General features: G+C 31.5%; 1 protein-coding gene across 1 annotated transcript in view; it reads right to left on the reverse strand.

Annotated features, from left to right (window-relative positions):
- LOC111415938 (neural cell adhesion molecule 1) overlaps nucleotides 1–8,976 on the reverse strand; it is a 266,395-nt gene extending 257,419 nt beyond the window's left edge. The window contains exon 1 of the mRNA XM_071197577.1: nucleotides 8,736–8,976. Within this exon, the coding sequence (XP_071053678.1) occupies nucleotides 8,736–8,844 (109 nt within the window). The 5' untranslated portion in view covers nucleotides 8,845–8,976. The remainder of the gene's footprint in view (nucleotides 1–8,735) is intronic.
- Nucleotides 8,977–17,803: the final 8,827 nt, after the last annotated feature.

The raw sequence follows: 17,803 nt of genomic DNA on the forward strand, positions 1-17,803 counted from the left end.
TCTAAGTTGTGTGTGAATTTAGAAAAATGAAATATGGAGTATATATCTAGAATTCCCAAGTAATTTTAATGGTGAAAACCGTTTTTTAATATCTCAATAAATTCCTAAGAAATACATTTTTAAAGTTAAGCTAAAATAGTCTGAATTTCATTGTCAGTTTCTTAGTGCTGAATTCAAACGTTAATTTCGTTTGTACTAATTTTCACGTTTATAATTTAAGCAAAAGCGAAATTACTAAAGAAAAATGAAAATAAAGTATTAACTTTACCCATCTGTATCTTATATAAATTGGGTTAAATCGTAATAATTTAATGTAAGGAATTCACAGTTACTCTGTGTCCCACGAATCCACAATGATTTTAAACTTACATCTATGTATATTTTCATAGGAACAAGAGCAGAAATTAAAAACGTTTCGAAACATTGTAAATATGTAAATTTGCATGGTTAAATTAATGACTGAAGATTAATATTAGCTATATTTAATACAAAATTGGATTATGCAGTATTTATTAAATAACCCACATCCTCCTAGATTGTAATGTTTATAAAAGGATTACTGGATGGATTACGAAAGGATTGAAGAATGCTGGAAGCCACAAAACAGTTAATAAAAGAATACAGTTACCTCATACTTGTCGATACCATAATATGAAACTAATAAGGTGCTCTTAATTCAATTACGTAATCGAACGTATATAAACCTAATGTAAGTTTTTATAAGAACGAGAAACGTTTAATTACTGCAATAAACCGTAATCTAATTTGTAATCTTTTGAATAAAATATAAATATTTTATTACAAATAAATGAGTACTATTACAAAAAAACGTACCACCTTTAAATTAACCGGGTTGTCGTGTTGTATAATATTAACACCCTTTCAGGTAAACATTCTTTGTTAACCGTTGTTAGTATTGCATTCCCCCACGTCGGTACTATAAATCATTCCGTTTATCTTTTTATCCACATTACGCAAAACCACGAAACACCAGGCATGCTGTTTTGGTTAGTAATCGATTGTTGAATTTTGGGTTAACCGCTCGCAGAAAAGGAACGCACACAACCCATTCGGTCAAGGCCAAATATAACTATGTCAAATTGATCGAGCATTAAGGCATGTGATTCCCGTCTATTAATTTAATAACAGTTACGCAAATTCACCACGTAATACAGAGATGACGTGACTTGCGATGTTTGGAATATTCTCAAATGGTTTAAAAGAGGGTCGCAAAAGAACAACGTGTCAAGGGCTCACCCCTACCGTGATAAAATATTATTAAATTTCCCGCTTTATTTATGGAAATGTTCGGCGTAATTTATGTCCCGTAATACGCCACATAGTGGCTGTATATCGCAAGAAAGAGCGGCTTTTGAAACGTTTTAACCGCCTTCTTTTATTAAATAATAGCTAGGGTGACACAAACAATTTATAAACAGTATGAGATTCTAAATTAATAATTTCTGATGCATCACTTCATTTCAATTTTAATTTAAGGAGCACAATAGAAATTAAATTTAACAATTAAAAAGATATGAAGAAAAAAGGGGAAAAATTGTAACGAAAATGCGAAACTTTATAATAAAATTCTTGAATTAGCTCTTTTGCGTGTACAACACAACGTTATAAGTGTTCATTAACGTCGAGAGTTTGAAATCGATCCAGTAACAAAGCAACCAAAGACCGTGGCTTATCTGAGATAAGTTTTTATACGTTTAAAACCATTGCGACAGTGAAGTAAAAGTAGATGGCGAAACGAGACAATAAATATAATGGAAAAGATAAGAAGTCGCCGTCCTCACATTGTAAAACACCTCGTCCTAATTTGAACTAAAACCCAAAAAGATAACTGGAATTAATGAAGATCGTAAACACAACTTTTCACATATAAATATGTCGTGAAGACGCCCGCAAGCAATTCGTTAGGGTACCGATAAGATAAGGAGTTCAGAAGATATTCCAGCCGTGGTTATTTTAGTTATTAACTTCGTACTTTGCCAGTCGTCTATTAAATATCAATTAAAATTTGATTAATTACGCCAAGGAGAGCTCGTTTAGCCGAGTTACGTTCAAGTTATGGTGGTTGCAACTTGGAAAAGTTTCAGAAAATATTTGGCCCAGTGACTACGATGATGTAAGATTTGATTTAGGACCGGTAGTTAAGAAAAATTAAATGGAACCATTTTTTTTTGTTGTTGGTTTTTCTTTCATTTTAACAAGCTTTCCATACATCTACTTTTTAAAGTAGCCAGACCCTCTAAATAAATATCGTCGGCCCATCGAGTCCAGAACGGGCAAATTGACCGTACAAATTGTCCGGAAGGCCAATCTTTAAGCAAAGTCAGACGAGTGCGGGGTCTACACTCGAGTTGGGTTTTCGTTTTTCGGTAGGGCGAACCTTTAAATATTGGTTTATAGTCCCCTTCTATCGATACGAGGTTCATTTCGGTATGTTATCAACTGGAAGAAGTAAAACTTTATAAAAAGGAAATATTGACATTTTCCTCCTGGGTTTTGTTATTTTTTGATTATATTATAAGAAAAGGGTACACACCAATGTTTGCCAAATTTTTTTCTTTTAGTCTTTTTAAATATGAACAAGGTCCAAGTTGCCGTATTGTTAATGATATTGTTTCGCACTAATACAGAAAAATATACGGTTATCGATGACATTGTTCCAGTTTAATTGGGCACATAAAGCAGCTTAAGAGCCTTAGGGAACCCTATCCCATAAACCAATAAACACTAATCCTGATGGTGTCCATCTAGGTCTGTCCCCGCTTAATCTTTCGATAAATTCGCACCCATAAAGATGGTCGTTATCGTGTTGCTGACCAAATCTATCTTTCACGCAATTAAACTCACTTCGAACAAAATCGTTTTATCGTTTATTAGTAATAAAAATGTTGACATGAAATTTGTATTCAATGTAGATTCACAATTTGTTAACACAAGGCTAATTGAAAGCATAAGCTTCCTATTACACAAGTTTACAAATTCTGATAAAGTTTTGGACCCGACCAGATGAGGACGATTCTCAACGTAATTTGATGGGCTGAATCCGAATCTTCAATCCGTTTGTTAACATTGGCTCTGTATTTTAATTGTTTGATAAAAGATTCCATTGTTAACTTCGGTCAATGTTATAAAATAAAAGGTCAAAAAATTCCGAAGAAATTAATGTGAACAACATAATATTTGAACAACATTGGTAAATTAAAATTTACAATCGAAAAAGAATCTAATAATGTTATACATTTTCTAGACTTAGTTTTACAAAAGAACATAGATCTTAAAAAGATAGATTTTAGTGTTTACCACAAGCCAACCACAACCGATGTTATCATTCCGAAAAACTCTTACAATAGCAAGAATCATAAGGAGGCAGTTTTTAGATACATGATAGACAGAGCCATCAATACCCCCATGAATGAACAATTTCAACAAAGAAATAAAATACATAATAAAACTGGGTCTTAATAATGGCTATAACTATCTGACAGTGAACTATCAAAATTCGTTTAACAAAATTGAAAATTTACTACAGAGATATAATATAAACTTGGCTTACAGAAGTAACATAAAACTTTATATATCGTGTACTGTAGCAGCTGTGAGAGAGTGTACATAGGCCAGACAGGACGCAACCTAGACATCAGAATCAGAGAAAACCTATTCAAAGAAACTTCCTCTGTATTTAAACACACCTCAGAGATAGGTTATAAACTCAACAAAAATTCAATAAAGCTCATTAAACAACCAAAATCTAAAAAATTGGATTTATATGAGGAAATGGAATTATTTAAATATAATAATAAAAACCAAGAATCATTAATGAATGAAATCATGGATGTCAATCCCTATCGTTTATTCATTCCTTTTATAACTTTAAATTCGCCACCCAAACCAGTTCCCGAAAATCTTTCGCTTTAAACCACTACAAATTTTCGTATACCAGTTCCCTTTCAACTGTTGTCGACACAAGTTAAGAGTTTTTAAAAGTTTTGATATAAGAAAAGTTTATATAGTTAAAAATGCTCGGAGAATTTTCAGAAAAGAAATCATTTAAACATCCAAAATTATTGTACCACGCGGTCATGCTTAGTTAACGGTAAAAGAAAATCTCTCATATTTGTTAATTATAGATTCTAAGTTGTTTTATTCATGTTTTTATAGCAACGAACCTGAAGACGAAAATAGTAATTTCCGAAACTGGTAGTTAAGAACAATAAATTAATTTCTTCGGTATTTTTTGACCTTTTATCTTCTGCATTTTAAGTTTTCCAAATTGTTGTTAAACCGACACTCTCCTAAGAAGTAAAGATAAATTTGGTGAAATCTAGGAAAATTTGGAATGTTCAATAAAAAATCGTTTAGGGTGCCATGTTTTTTGAGTTTACGTTGGTAATATTCACATTTGGTAACAAAAAATGTTAGACACTGAGAAGCTGTCGGTGCCGAAGTTGTTTTGTAATACGTGCAGAACAAAGCTGTACTTGGTGAAAAAGTGTACTTTTCATTTTCATTGTCAATACTATGGAAAAAACCAAAAAATTATGTAGATGAATGCTACTTTTGCATGCTATCATGATGTATCATTAAAACTCTACTACATCTCCGTCAACCAGTGATAGTAGTGATTTCGTCATGGAAGGAAACTTTTAATACAAACATTTAATAACGCAAATTGAAATGAGTGATTTGATCCGTGATTTGAGCTTATCGAAATAAAAAACAGAGTTTCATCACAATGCATCAGGGTTACAGGAGTGAAAATATCTTGACAGTGGCACTTGGGTCACTGTTATACAGAAAAAGGAATGAAGTGCTTCAACCATTCTTCAAGAATAAAGTGTGTTTTTGTTGTTGCCGATGACAACAACGGCGTATTTGATCCTATGAATACACCGTATGATCGAAAGGAATGGCATTTGTTCATCAATGGTTCATAATACAGTCTAAAAGCTGCTCAACTACACGTTGGAAATAAAAAAAACATCCATTTCAGTTATTTACGCAGTACAAGCAAAGTAATACAATGTGTACAATCTTGGACAAGATCGAATACAATGAGGATTAATAAAAAATTTGTGGCGATCTAAAGGTATGGAAGCATATTAATTCCAATATTTATTTATTTACGTATTTTTCCAACTAAGGTGATTCGACTTTTGATTAGGATGCAATCTGGATTCATTAAATTGTGCTGCTTTTTGGGTTTGTGGGATAGTTGCGCAACTTGAATATTATTATGTTAGAGAAAATTAGCCAAGTTATAGTTGTTATGAGCCAGGAAAGCAAAACGTCTCCTTTGCACCCTTGTAAATCGACAAGACATACTTCTGCCACATTTTCACATAAAACTTGGCCTTATTAGGTACCTTAATTTTGTCAAAGAGCTCAATTGTGAAAATCCGGCTTTTCAGTATTTAATCAACTTGTTTCCAAATTGTCATACTTAAAAATCAAAGAAAGAATATTTGTCATACCTGAAATTCGGTTAACTTAAATGGCAAGTGGAAACTTTACATACATGTTTATAACCCAATTAAGCGGCAGTATGATTATCATTTCCATGTGTTGTCATAGCTTTCTCCGTAAACGCAAATCCTCGGATTTTAAAGAAATAATTTGCATTTGGTTACAAAATTACTGCAGGATTGGAGACAGAATGTCTCTGAAGAGTCACTACTTGCATTCTCATCTTGATTTTTTCATGTTGATTGAGGCGATACGAACGATTACACCAAGCCATGGCAAAAAGCGAGGGGCATATCAAGATATTTTAGAATGATGGCATAATACACGACTACTGTTGGACTGTCTTATGTGAAACTGTTGATATTTGATTTATCACAATTAAATAAATAAAGTAGACTTTAATTTTCAAAAATTGTAAAAGTTAATTCATTAAACATCTCAAAAATTAAAATCAATATTAAAAAGCGGATTGTGAATTCGGATCCAGCGTCCCTAATTACCTTAGAAATAACATTTGATTGCTACAAAACGTGTGTACTTGTGTTATTGTTATTATACAGTGTCCTTCAAAACGCCAGCAACATAGTAATATTATCTTGCAGTTTTTAAGCTTTAATTTAACATACATATCATATCATGATTCTTAAAAATACAGTCTATATGATTTTTTATAGATTTTGTATTACTTTTTACTTATAAATTTGACAATTTCTTCTTTAATAATTTTTTCTTGGAAATTTCAATAATATTATCTTATTACATATATTTTATCATAAAATAGAGTCAACGTAAAATTTAACATACATATCATATCATGATTCTTAAAAATACAGTCGATATGAATTTTTGAAAATTTCGTATTATTTTTGATTTACATATAAATTTAACAATTTCTTCTTTAATAACTTTTTTTCTGGAAATTTCAATAATATTATCTTATAATTCTTATACCATAGCATAAACTAGAATCTTTTAGCTACAATTTAACATGCATATTATATTATGATTCTTAAAAATATAGTTGATATGATTTTTTGTAAATTTCGTATTACTTGTTACTTATAAATTTGACAATTTCTTCTTTAATAATATTTTTCTTGGAAATTTCAATACTATTATCTTATTACTTTTATATCTCATCATAAACTAGAGTCTGTAAGCTACAATTTAACATAAATATCATATCATGATTCTTAAAAGTATAGTCGATATGAATTTTTGAAAATTTCGTATTATTTTTGATTTATAAATTTAACAATTTCTTCTTCAATAATTTTTTCTTAGAAATTTTAATAATAGTATCTTATAATTCTTATATGATATCATAAACTAGAATCTTTAAGCTACACTTTAACATACATATAAAATTTGGATTCTTAAAAATATAGTCGATATAATTTTTTGTAAATTCTATATTACTTTTTACTTATAAATTTGACAATTCCTTCTGTAATAATTTTTTTCTGGAAATCTCAATAATATTATCTTATAATTTTTATATCATATCATTCACTAGAATCTTTCAGCTGCAATTTAACATAAATAATATGTATTTTTAAGAATTATGACATGATATTATATATGCATATATGGACATGATATTTAAAATACATATCGAAAATCGTATCGATATGATTTTTCGGTTAATTCAATTAAATTGATAATGATATTCTAATTCTAATCAACATCCTAAACATTATTTCGATTCAAAAACAATATTTGTTTGCTCGAAAGATTTCGTAAGTCATTCGAGTACGCTTTCCATTTCCTATCTTTACTTCAGAAGTCGTTTATTATTGTCAAGTGTAGAATAGATCGTAATAGTCTCTTTCATAACTCATTCACATCGTCGTGTAACGTAGAGGGATTCAAAGTTGTTAAATGCATCAAAACTTACTAAACATTTACGCCTCGGTAGATATTATCACATCAAATCTTTTCAGTGAAGATTAAGTGTTGTTTCAAGTTTGAAAATTTATTTCAAAGTGCTTTTTGATTCGTAATGACTAAGTACATGAAAATTATGTACTTAATACAATTTTTATTTGTTTACATATTATCATAAGACTTTACCTTTTAATAATTGTTGTAGGTTTAACTTTTAAGACTGTAAGAAGTCCATTTGAGGAGTTGTCATATTCGCATATGTTCGCACTATCACAAATTTAATTATAGTTCATTGACTTGATCCAACGAAGTGAAATATCTAGTATAGTCAAAAAGTTGCATTCGATCGATGCGGGGTGACACTAAGAAGGTATGGATTTTGATACTCAAAGTATTAAGGATGCTGGTTTTAACTTGACAAAGGTTCACACTTCTATATCCATAGAACGATTTATCTAGGTCATTAAGTTTCTTTTCGTGGTGCACAAACCCATCATCAATTAACACGATTGTAAAATATTAAAAGATTCTATCAATCAAATATGAAGCGAAATCAAACGTAAAATCGGAAGATATCTTCTTTAGTACTTTGGTATCGATGTTCAAGCTGGGGATTTTCAAAGAAGTAGCTGATGAATAGACACAAAAATGTTGTAGAGTTACATTTAGCTTTGTTTAAAACAATATGCATAAAATATGAATGTTGATACAGCATTAGAAATTGAAAATGAAAAGCGATGGATTATATAAATAGCCATAATAAATTTTAGAGATTCGAGAATTGGGTTTAAACTATTATGTATTGCGTAACAGGATTCCAAACGCATATTGCATCACACCAAATCCCAGCAAATTCAATGTGAGTAATCCGTTACAACCCATTGAAGAATATAATAAGTACTCCATAGCTTATTATTGGTAAAAACGAAGAATTTGATAAATGAAAATGAATTAATAGAGAGAACAATAAACTTAAAATGCATATGAAATGTATTATGTCAAAATCGAGAATGAAATGAGCCAGTTACAAGCGTTGGTAGCACCGAAATAATTAAATCGTCCCGGTTAATTAAACTAGCATTACGTTTCATTATAATTACGTTATTTCTAAATAAAATATTATTTTAGTCAACTTTATAATTCCTGTTACGTATCAGATTATAATTACGTAACTTAATACCACTACGATAACTGTAAATGATCTATTTATATGATATGCGTGTACGCGTACATTCGATATATCTTATCGAACTAATTTATCGTTTACATTCACATAGAATAATTACTTTCATTTAAACAATCCATTTTACCGGCCCCTCCACCAAAAATTAAATTAACCGAAATCCTCATATAAAAAAATTTCTGACCTTGTTCCTCTTCTTCGGCGGCATTCGCGGGTCTCCCAATGTTAACCACAAGAAATATGAAGAATACTCCAATAGATGACGTGACCGCAATGTTGTTTGTTAAAGACATAATTCACTTAGAACACACAAGAACGTTTAAGCTTTCGTAGTATTAGCAGAGCGACACATTCAAGGATCTACCGCACTTTCGCAGTTTCGGGTAACTTCGCGTCTTCTTCGATACTGAGTGTTAGCCGGAAAATCCACCCTTGCGCAGTACCGGAACACTACTGGTGGTTAGCGCCCTTCGCTCGGCGAGAACATACCGCGACCGCGCGTATCGTTCACGAACTTTGGCGATCGCAAACGAAGCCACTCACCTGAAGACCTTAAGGTCCCCAGAGTTGAATTACTTGAATTTTGAAATCTGATGTTAGAAACACGTAAAGAGTTGTATATAAATTTTATTCAAAACAAGAACAGGTGCAGAAATTTTATAGTGGGTAGATAATTGATGATGACTTTTTTTATAATACCTTTTAATATGAACTAAAATAATTAGTTTCGAGAATTCCAATTGGAGTATCAATTTAAATAATTATTCTGTTGCTACGTAGGCGATGATTCAATGGTAGAGTGGGTACAGCTACGCGGAATACTTGTAGGTGGGAGTTGAGCTACCTTTGTCAGCGGTTGGGGAAATTGATACTATACTAAAATGCAGCGCTTCCAGCTCGAACACACCCTTTGTTTATACGTCTTTCAAAGAGAGAATAAACCTGTTACGTCCTCGTGCATGCACGTTATAACGATCATTTCACGAACAAATGTTTTAAAAACTCCCCCACACGTTTGAAACCAACCTTTTAATACTATACAATGTCCACCAAAAAGTTAGTCCTGTTTTTTGTTGGTTCATTGCACCAACGTTATTGAAACTTTCGTTTTATGGGATATTCATACATGAATCGTGATATGATGTTTATGTTAAATTGAAGCTAAATGATTCTAGTTTATATGATATAAAAACTATCAGATAATGTTATTGATATTTTCAGGAAAAAATTATTAAACAAGAAATTGCCAAATTAATAAATCAAATATGTACATCAAACTGTATTTTTAAGAATGATATGTCTAGTGGTTTATCTACTATAAAAGATTAATAACAAACCTTATATGGGGGTTGTTTCTAGGTTTAAATTTTATGGTATATTTATATTAATTTTGTGTCATAATCAATGCTCGTTTTTTACGTTATTAATGAATTGTTTATTTATAATTTTTCGTTTACTATGTCTACGGCATAACAACTATAACAAACTTATCATTATATTTTTAATTGTGGTAGTGATGGAACGGATAGTGATCTTGCGAAAAGTCGGATACCGGATATTTGGCATTCCCTTCGGCCGGATATCCGGTTATCCGTCATATCTGTCCGGCCATTATGGTTATAATTTCTGGTACATTTCTGAAGTGATACCCTATATTGCCACGTTATTGCGATATTTGAATAAAAATGAAATTAATAAGAAAGCTGATATGATATGTCAACTTATTTGGATTCAAGATACAAAATGAACTTTTTTGATGCTGATTTAACTAACGAAGCAACTCTAACAAAAGGATACTTTAATTAATAATTGGCAATATTTCCACAAGGATCCTTCAAGAAATGAATTTTATAGCGAATTTTGAAAGTTATCAAATAACTTAAATTTTATCAAAACTTCAAATATTGTTTTCTCAAAACCTAAGAGCTATATTTCAAAACGGGTTGGTTCATTGGAAGGAGGACACTGTTATTAACACTTTGGGAAATTTTAATACTCATATTGCAAGAAATGGATTTATACGAATTTTTAAAACTTAATCGGTGAGAATTGCAAAATTCGAAAAAATTGTCGATCATTTCAAAAATTCATTTATCAAAAACTAAGAGCGATTTTTCAATACGGCTTGTTGCATTAAAAAGAGGATACTTTAATTAATAATGTGGTGATATTTCCACAAGAATCCTTCAAGAAATGAATTTTATAGCGAATTTTGAAAGTTATCGATGAAAATTGCAACATCGAAAATTTTATCAAAACTTCAAATATTGTTTTCTCGAAAACTAAGAGCTATTTTTCAAAACGGGTTGGTTCATTGGAAAGGAGAAACTTTTATTAACACTTTGGGAAATTTTCGTACTCATATTTCAAGAAATGGATTTTATACGAATTTTTAAAACTTAATCGGCGAAAATTGCAAAATTTGAAAAAATTGTCGATCATTTCAAAATTTTATTTCTCAAGAACTGAAAGTGATTTTTCAAAACGGCTTTTTGCATTAAAAAGAAGATACTTTAATTAATAATCGAAACCGATAACAGCGACAGATCGGTTAGTAATGAATGTGATGATGAATTACAAGCGAAGAGAAGAAACCTAGACGAAACAGTAACAAGGGATTTTAGACATATATCGCGTTGGGATTGTTACAATGAGGTTGCTAATGACAAAGCTGATATAAATAAAGCTGTATTCAATGAAAAAAGTCTTATTGGGGTTGAACTTGATTATTATCTGCAGGGTCTAACACCTAAAAGAGATACTAATTCCTGTGAATGGTGGAGTACTAAGAATAGGTTTTTAATATACGGCCAAAGCCGGATATTTGGGAACTATCCGGTAGCCGGCCGGATTTTAAAAAATGGCCAGATAGGCCCAATACTGGATAGTTGCCGGATATCCGTTCCACCACTAAATTGTGGTAACGCCACAAATATTCCCCCATCCAAATTTGAGGCCATGGAGTATAAAATAAAGAGGGGAGAAAATAAAAATAATAAAAATTTCAATGTAGGTTAAAAGTTAATTTCTGTTTAATTGATTTTGTGATAGAATTAATATCGGAAAGATTTTCATTCAAAAGATATGGCGGTTATAATCTGTCTATACTAATTGCTTCTTTTTGATTATTAATTATGAAAGTTTTCGGATAACGTTTAATGAGTTTAAAAGGGCCTTTGTATCTAGGTGATAGGTATGGTTTTATGCGATCAAGCCTGACAAACACGAAATTTGATTTATTCAGATGTTTATGCAGGTAAGTTTTTTGGACATGGTGAGAAGAGGTTGGTAACGGTTTCAATTTTGAAAAAGTTTCTCTTAATGAGGTTAATAAAGGATCTATGTCAGTTAGATCATGATATGATACAAAAAATTCTCCTGACGGACGTAATGGTTGACCAAAAACAAGTTCAGCTGAGGAACAACCTAAGTCTTCTTTTAACGAAGACCTAAGACCAAGCAAAACGAATGGAAGATTGTTTTTCCAACGTTTGCTGTTTCCTCTTGATAAAATAACAGTTTTTAAAGTTCTATGGAATCGTTCCAAAATACCGTTGCTTTTAGGATGATTAAGATTAAGATAATTTAGGATGTTTTAATAGATAATCAAGTTCTAGGTCATTATTTTGAGCGATTTTAATGTCTAAAATGTTAGGATATGCATTTTCTAGAGAGCTAATATCTACACGAGAAAGACCAAATCAAATGTTCAAGAAACCATATCGACGGTGTTTTTAAGAATCATGATGTGATGTTTATGTTAAATTGAAACTTCAAGATTCTAGTTTATGATATATTATGATATAAAATAATATTATTGAAATTTCCAGGAAAAAATTATTAAAGAAGAAATTTCCGTGTACTATGATGAGTAAGAAATTTAGATTATGAGTCAATTTTTTTCCATCTGCTTCCGGTGGCGCAACCAACCTACGCACCATGCGTCATTCCATATCTTTCCGCCCTGTTAATTTCTGCGAAACGTACCGGGTTTAATTAAATATGAACATCGCGGTCGAAACCACAACCACGAAAATAGCCGTCCTTTATTGATTTAATATTTACACAGAAATGTTATACATAATTTTTATAAATAATGAAAAAGGTCGAAATCGATGACGAGAAACCCGCCTTGAGGAGCAAAAGGCATTCATCTCGCAATTTCATTATTGCTTTTTTTGCGTCGCAATTCTCGCAAACGCGCTACGTCACAAAAGGAATCCAAAGTACAGCAAGGGGAGCGTTCATTCCTTCCATGTTCGAACAATAAAAACGGCGTTTAAGGTCTTTTAATGACTCACAGAAAGAAGGAGCTCAAATTAAATTTACCAGTTAAAAAATCGTTTTAACTTCGAACCCCCCCTTGTAAGTAAATAAGGGAATGGCAAAAAATGAATAAAATCCTAAGTTAAAAAATAAAGATTAATCAATGTTATAAATAGATGTAGATCAATAAAGATAGGGGGTGAAACCGTAACGAAACAACCTGAAAATTGCTCACTACATCTGATAATGCTTTAGTAATTATGGGGTTTTACAAATTGCCACCTTATTAAAAGCGTGAAAGGGTCGGATTTAATTTATTCTAACCTATAACCGGTAGGTAAAGCTTGTTCCCGCTTAATCATGTATCTGTGAGTCAGTTCGTGATTGCCGTTGGCGATAAAACGAATCCCTCGTCATCGAACGCCTTTTGTTTCGGCCCTATATGAATCATGGTAGACAAAGGGTGTGCCCTACCCAGGATTTAACAAACTTTATATTACCACTCCTCCGTTCAGACGCTACAGGATATTTCCTGTCATAAATGGGCAGTTGGTATCTTACGATCTCCCATTACACTAACTATCTATGTATATAACATCTAAGGTGAAATGAGCAACTACAACTGTCTATCGCTTTCAATTTATTTAAAAAATTCTATTTTATCTTACATCCAATAGCTTTATTTACGCCTTAGTTACTTCGGTTGTGACTTTAACTTTACGACTACCAGGAAGTAAAGTTTCAGCTCGTAAAGTATCCAAGCCCATTTTTATTTAGGTAGTTGATTTATGTTTAATTTCACGTTTATTCCATGAATTTATAAAATAGATCATTAATTCATTTTAAGAATTAATAAATTTATAAATAAATAATTGATCATGAATGCGTACCATTCCTCTACATAATACAACATTTAATGCAACAATCAGCGTTATTAATTTCTGAGTTAATGCCGATTTAACCGATTTCGATAAACAATGTCTCATTCGAAAGCTTAATCTGTGACGAATACGAAAGTGAAAATGCCCGATTCGAAATCTCTTTCGATTTCCGCTAAAACGCCAAAATAATGCGAAGGTACACGAAAATAACACAAAAATGACCGTTTTTAAGTGGTGATAAGTCGTAAACGATGTACCCCATTATCAAGATCTATACGTCATTCGATTTGTCATAGTTTCTTCTATCGAAATCACAAAATGCCCGATTTCAATTCTCTCCCGTTAACCTTGTACAGCCCTCGGAATGACACCGTGTACTGTGTGGCTCGTTGTTTATGCACGTGTGAACGCCCGAAAGTCTAGCCCCTAATATAAAAAAATTAATTTAAACTAAATCGACTATAATTCGAGAACGGTTTGGCGGATATTAATGTTTTATATCTCAAACAAAAGCTTGCTCGAAATGCCCGATTCGAAATATTTAAGGATTTTGAATAAAACACAAAAAAAGAATTAATCAAATATGTCAATTATCTCCTCTGTTAATTGACCAATTTTAGTCATCAACATCTCGATCGAAAGTATGATCTACAATGAATGCGAAGGTGGAAATGCCCGATTTCAAAATTTACTAATTACCTACGTACGGTTATTTAAATGACTCCAAGTACCTACCGACTAGAAGTCTAGCCCCCAATACGAAAAAATTAATTTTGATTAAATTCGCTTTAACTAAAGAATGGTTTGAAGAACACAATCGATTATCTTAATTAGACTAGGCGCCATTTTCCCAATAATATTTTTTTTGCTTAGTTCTAGTTCAAACGATAATCACAAGTACATATATAGAAAAGAACATAATTTGATTTTTGAGTTTCAGATTATTTCAGGTATAGATATTGTATCAACCAGCAACTTAGACAATCCACGCACCAACTTGGTTGAGGGACAATGTAAAGATTATTTTCTATAAACAATTCTTTTTAAATAAGTAAATATATCATGAAAACATATGCAAAAGATTAAATTGAAATACCACATAATTTGGTAACAAAAAATTCCCAAAGAAATCATTTTATTTGATACAAAAAAAAAGAGACTTCCCCATTAAAAAGATTGAATTAGATTATACTAGTATTATTTGGAGTGGTTTACACTTAATTTCAAATTATTTCATATTTTCACAATGTTGATAATTAAAGCTTTATAATTTTTTAAGCACAAAATGCAAAAATTTATTGAATAGTACCGTTTTTCAAGCACAAATCTAGTGAGTAGCGTTCAAACGGTTTTTATCTGGAAAAATTACACCGTTCAAATCGCGAATTTTCCCGATATGTTTTGGTCAATTAATAAAATTGAAAACGACTCACCGAATAGATGTTGTTTCCTTTGGATTTTACTTCGAAGCTCAGCTGGAAAGAAAAGATAAATTAATTTATTGTGACAAAAAAAAAGAATTAATAGGATACCTTCACATCCTTCAACATCCATAAAATAGCAATCACATGATGTCCTATATCACATCACTAATATCACCTAACACTTAGCATAAATATAGCACGCATTTATCACTTAATTTAAGTAATAAGTTTTATTTTTCTAAACTACTTTATCACCCTTAAATGCCCGCATATCAACTAAAATGCGTTATTAGCGAATCAACTTACAAACATCCCCTCCTTAATTTATTGTGGGAAGAAGGAATACTGGAGGTGAATAAACAAAAAATGTAAAGACGACGGGCCGAAGCGGTTTTAAATCGTTTTTTGGTTTTAAAACTCAACCTTTCAATAAAAAAATTACTCGTTTTCTGGAAACATTTCGAATAAAACTTACGTCATTTTACTAAAATAAAACGCACTAATCGAATTTCAATGTTTAACACTTCCTGCAAAAGAAAGTCCCCCCAATATAAAAAAGATAATTTAAACTAAATCGACTATAATTAGAGAACGGTTTGACGGATTTTAATGTTTTATATCTCAATCGAAAGTTTGGGGGCTAGACTTCCAGTCCGCAGATTCATGGGGTCATTTCAATAGCCGTACGCAGGTAATTAGTAAATTTTGAAATCGAGCATTTCCACCTTCGCATTCATTAAAGATCATACTTTTGATCGAGATGTTGGTGACTAAAATTGGTCAATTAGTTAAGGAGATAATTGATGTGTTTGATTAATTCGTTTTTTTGTGTTTTAATCAAAATCCCTAAATATTTAGAATCGGGCATTTCGACAACCGCATTCAGCCAGACACATACTTTTAATTGAGATATAAAACATTAAAACCCGTCAAACCATTCTCTAATTATAGTCGATTTAGTTTAAATTAATTTTTTTATATTGGGGGCTAGACTTTCGACCTATGCGAAGTTAGCCCCCAATTAGATAAGATTTTACATGTATGGTATTTTGATTATAACAAGAGAACCAGTCAACCGATTTCGATAAACAATGTCTCATTCGAAAGCGTAATCTTTAACCAATACGAAAGTGGAAATGCCCGATTCGAAATCTCTTTCGAATTTCGCTAAAACGCCAACATAAGGCGAAGGTAGACGAAAATAACACAAAAATGACCTTTTTTAAGTGCTGATAACTCGTAAACGATGTACCCGATGATCAAGATCTATACGTCATTCGATTCGTCATAGTGTCTTCTATCGAAATCACAATGCCCAATTTCAATTCTCACCCGTTAACCTTGTACAGCCCTCGGAATGACACCGTGTTCGGCTCGTTGTTTATGCACGTGTGAACGCCCGAAAGTCTAGCCCCCGATATAAAAAAATTAATTTAAACTAAATCGACTATAATTAGAGAACGGTTTGACGGATTTTAATGTTTTATATCTCAATTAAAAGTTTGTGTCTGGCTGAATGCGGTTGTCGAAATGCCCCATTCTAAATATTTAGGGATTTTGATTAAAACACAAAAAAACGAATTAATCAAACACATCAATTATCTCCTTAACTAATTGACCAATTTTAGTCATCAACATCTCGATCAAAAGTATGATCTTCAATGAATGCGAAGGTGGAAATGCCCGATTTCAAAATTTACTAATTACCTGCGTACGGCTATTGAAATGACCGACTGGAAGTGTAGCCCCAAACTTTCGATTGAGATATAAAACATTAAAATCCGTCAAACCGTTCTCTAATTATAGTCGATTTAGTTTAAATTATCTTTTTTATATTGGGGGATAGACTTTCTTTTGCAGGAAGTGGTAAACATTGAAGTTCGATTAGTGCGTTTTATTTTAGTAAAATGACGTAAGTTTTATTTGAAATGTTTCGAGAAAACGAGTAATTTTTTTATTGAAAGGTTAAGTTTTAAAACCAAAAAACGATTTAAAACCGCTTCGGCCCGTCGTCCTTACATTTTTTGTTTATTCACCTCCAGTATTCCTTCTTCCCACAATAAATTAAGGAGGGGATGTTTGGAAGTTGATTCGCTAATAACGCATTTTAGTTGATATGCGGGCATTTAAGGGTGATAAAGTAGTTTAGAAAAATAAAACTTATTATTTGAATTAAGTGATAAATGCGTGCTATATTTATGCTAAGTATTAGGTGATATTAGTGATGTGATATAGGACATCATGGGATTGCTATTTTATGGATGTTAAAAGGTATCGTATTAATTCATTTTTTTTTGTCACAATAAATTAGTTTATCGTTTCTTTCCAGCTGAGCTTCGAAGTAAAATCCAAGTAAAACAACATCCATTCGGTGAGTCGTTTTCAATTTTATTAATTGATTAAAACATATCGAGAAAATTCGTGATTTGAACTTTGTAATTTTTAGAGATAAAAACCGTTTGAACGCTACTCCTTGGATTTGTGCTTGAAAAACGGTACCATTCAATAAATTTTTGCATTTTGTGCTTGAAAAATTATAAAGCTTTAATCAACATTGTCAAAACATGAAATAATTTGAAATTGAGTGTAAACCACTCCAAATAATACTAGTATAATTCAAACTTTTTAATGGGGGAGTCTCTTTTTTTTGTATCAAATAAAATGATTTCTTTGGGAATTTT

Source organism: Onthophagus taurus, chromosome 7, assembly GCF_036711975.1.
Source record: "Onthophagus taurus isolate NC chromosome 7, IU_Otau_3.0, whole genome shotgun sequence".
Lineage (NCBI taxonomy): Eukaryota > Metazoa > Arthropoda > Insecta > Coleoptera > Scarabaeidae > Onthophagus > Onthophagus taurus.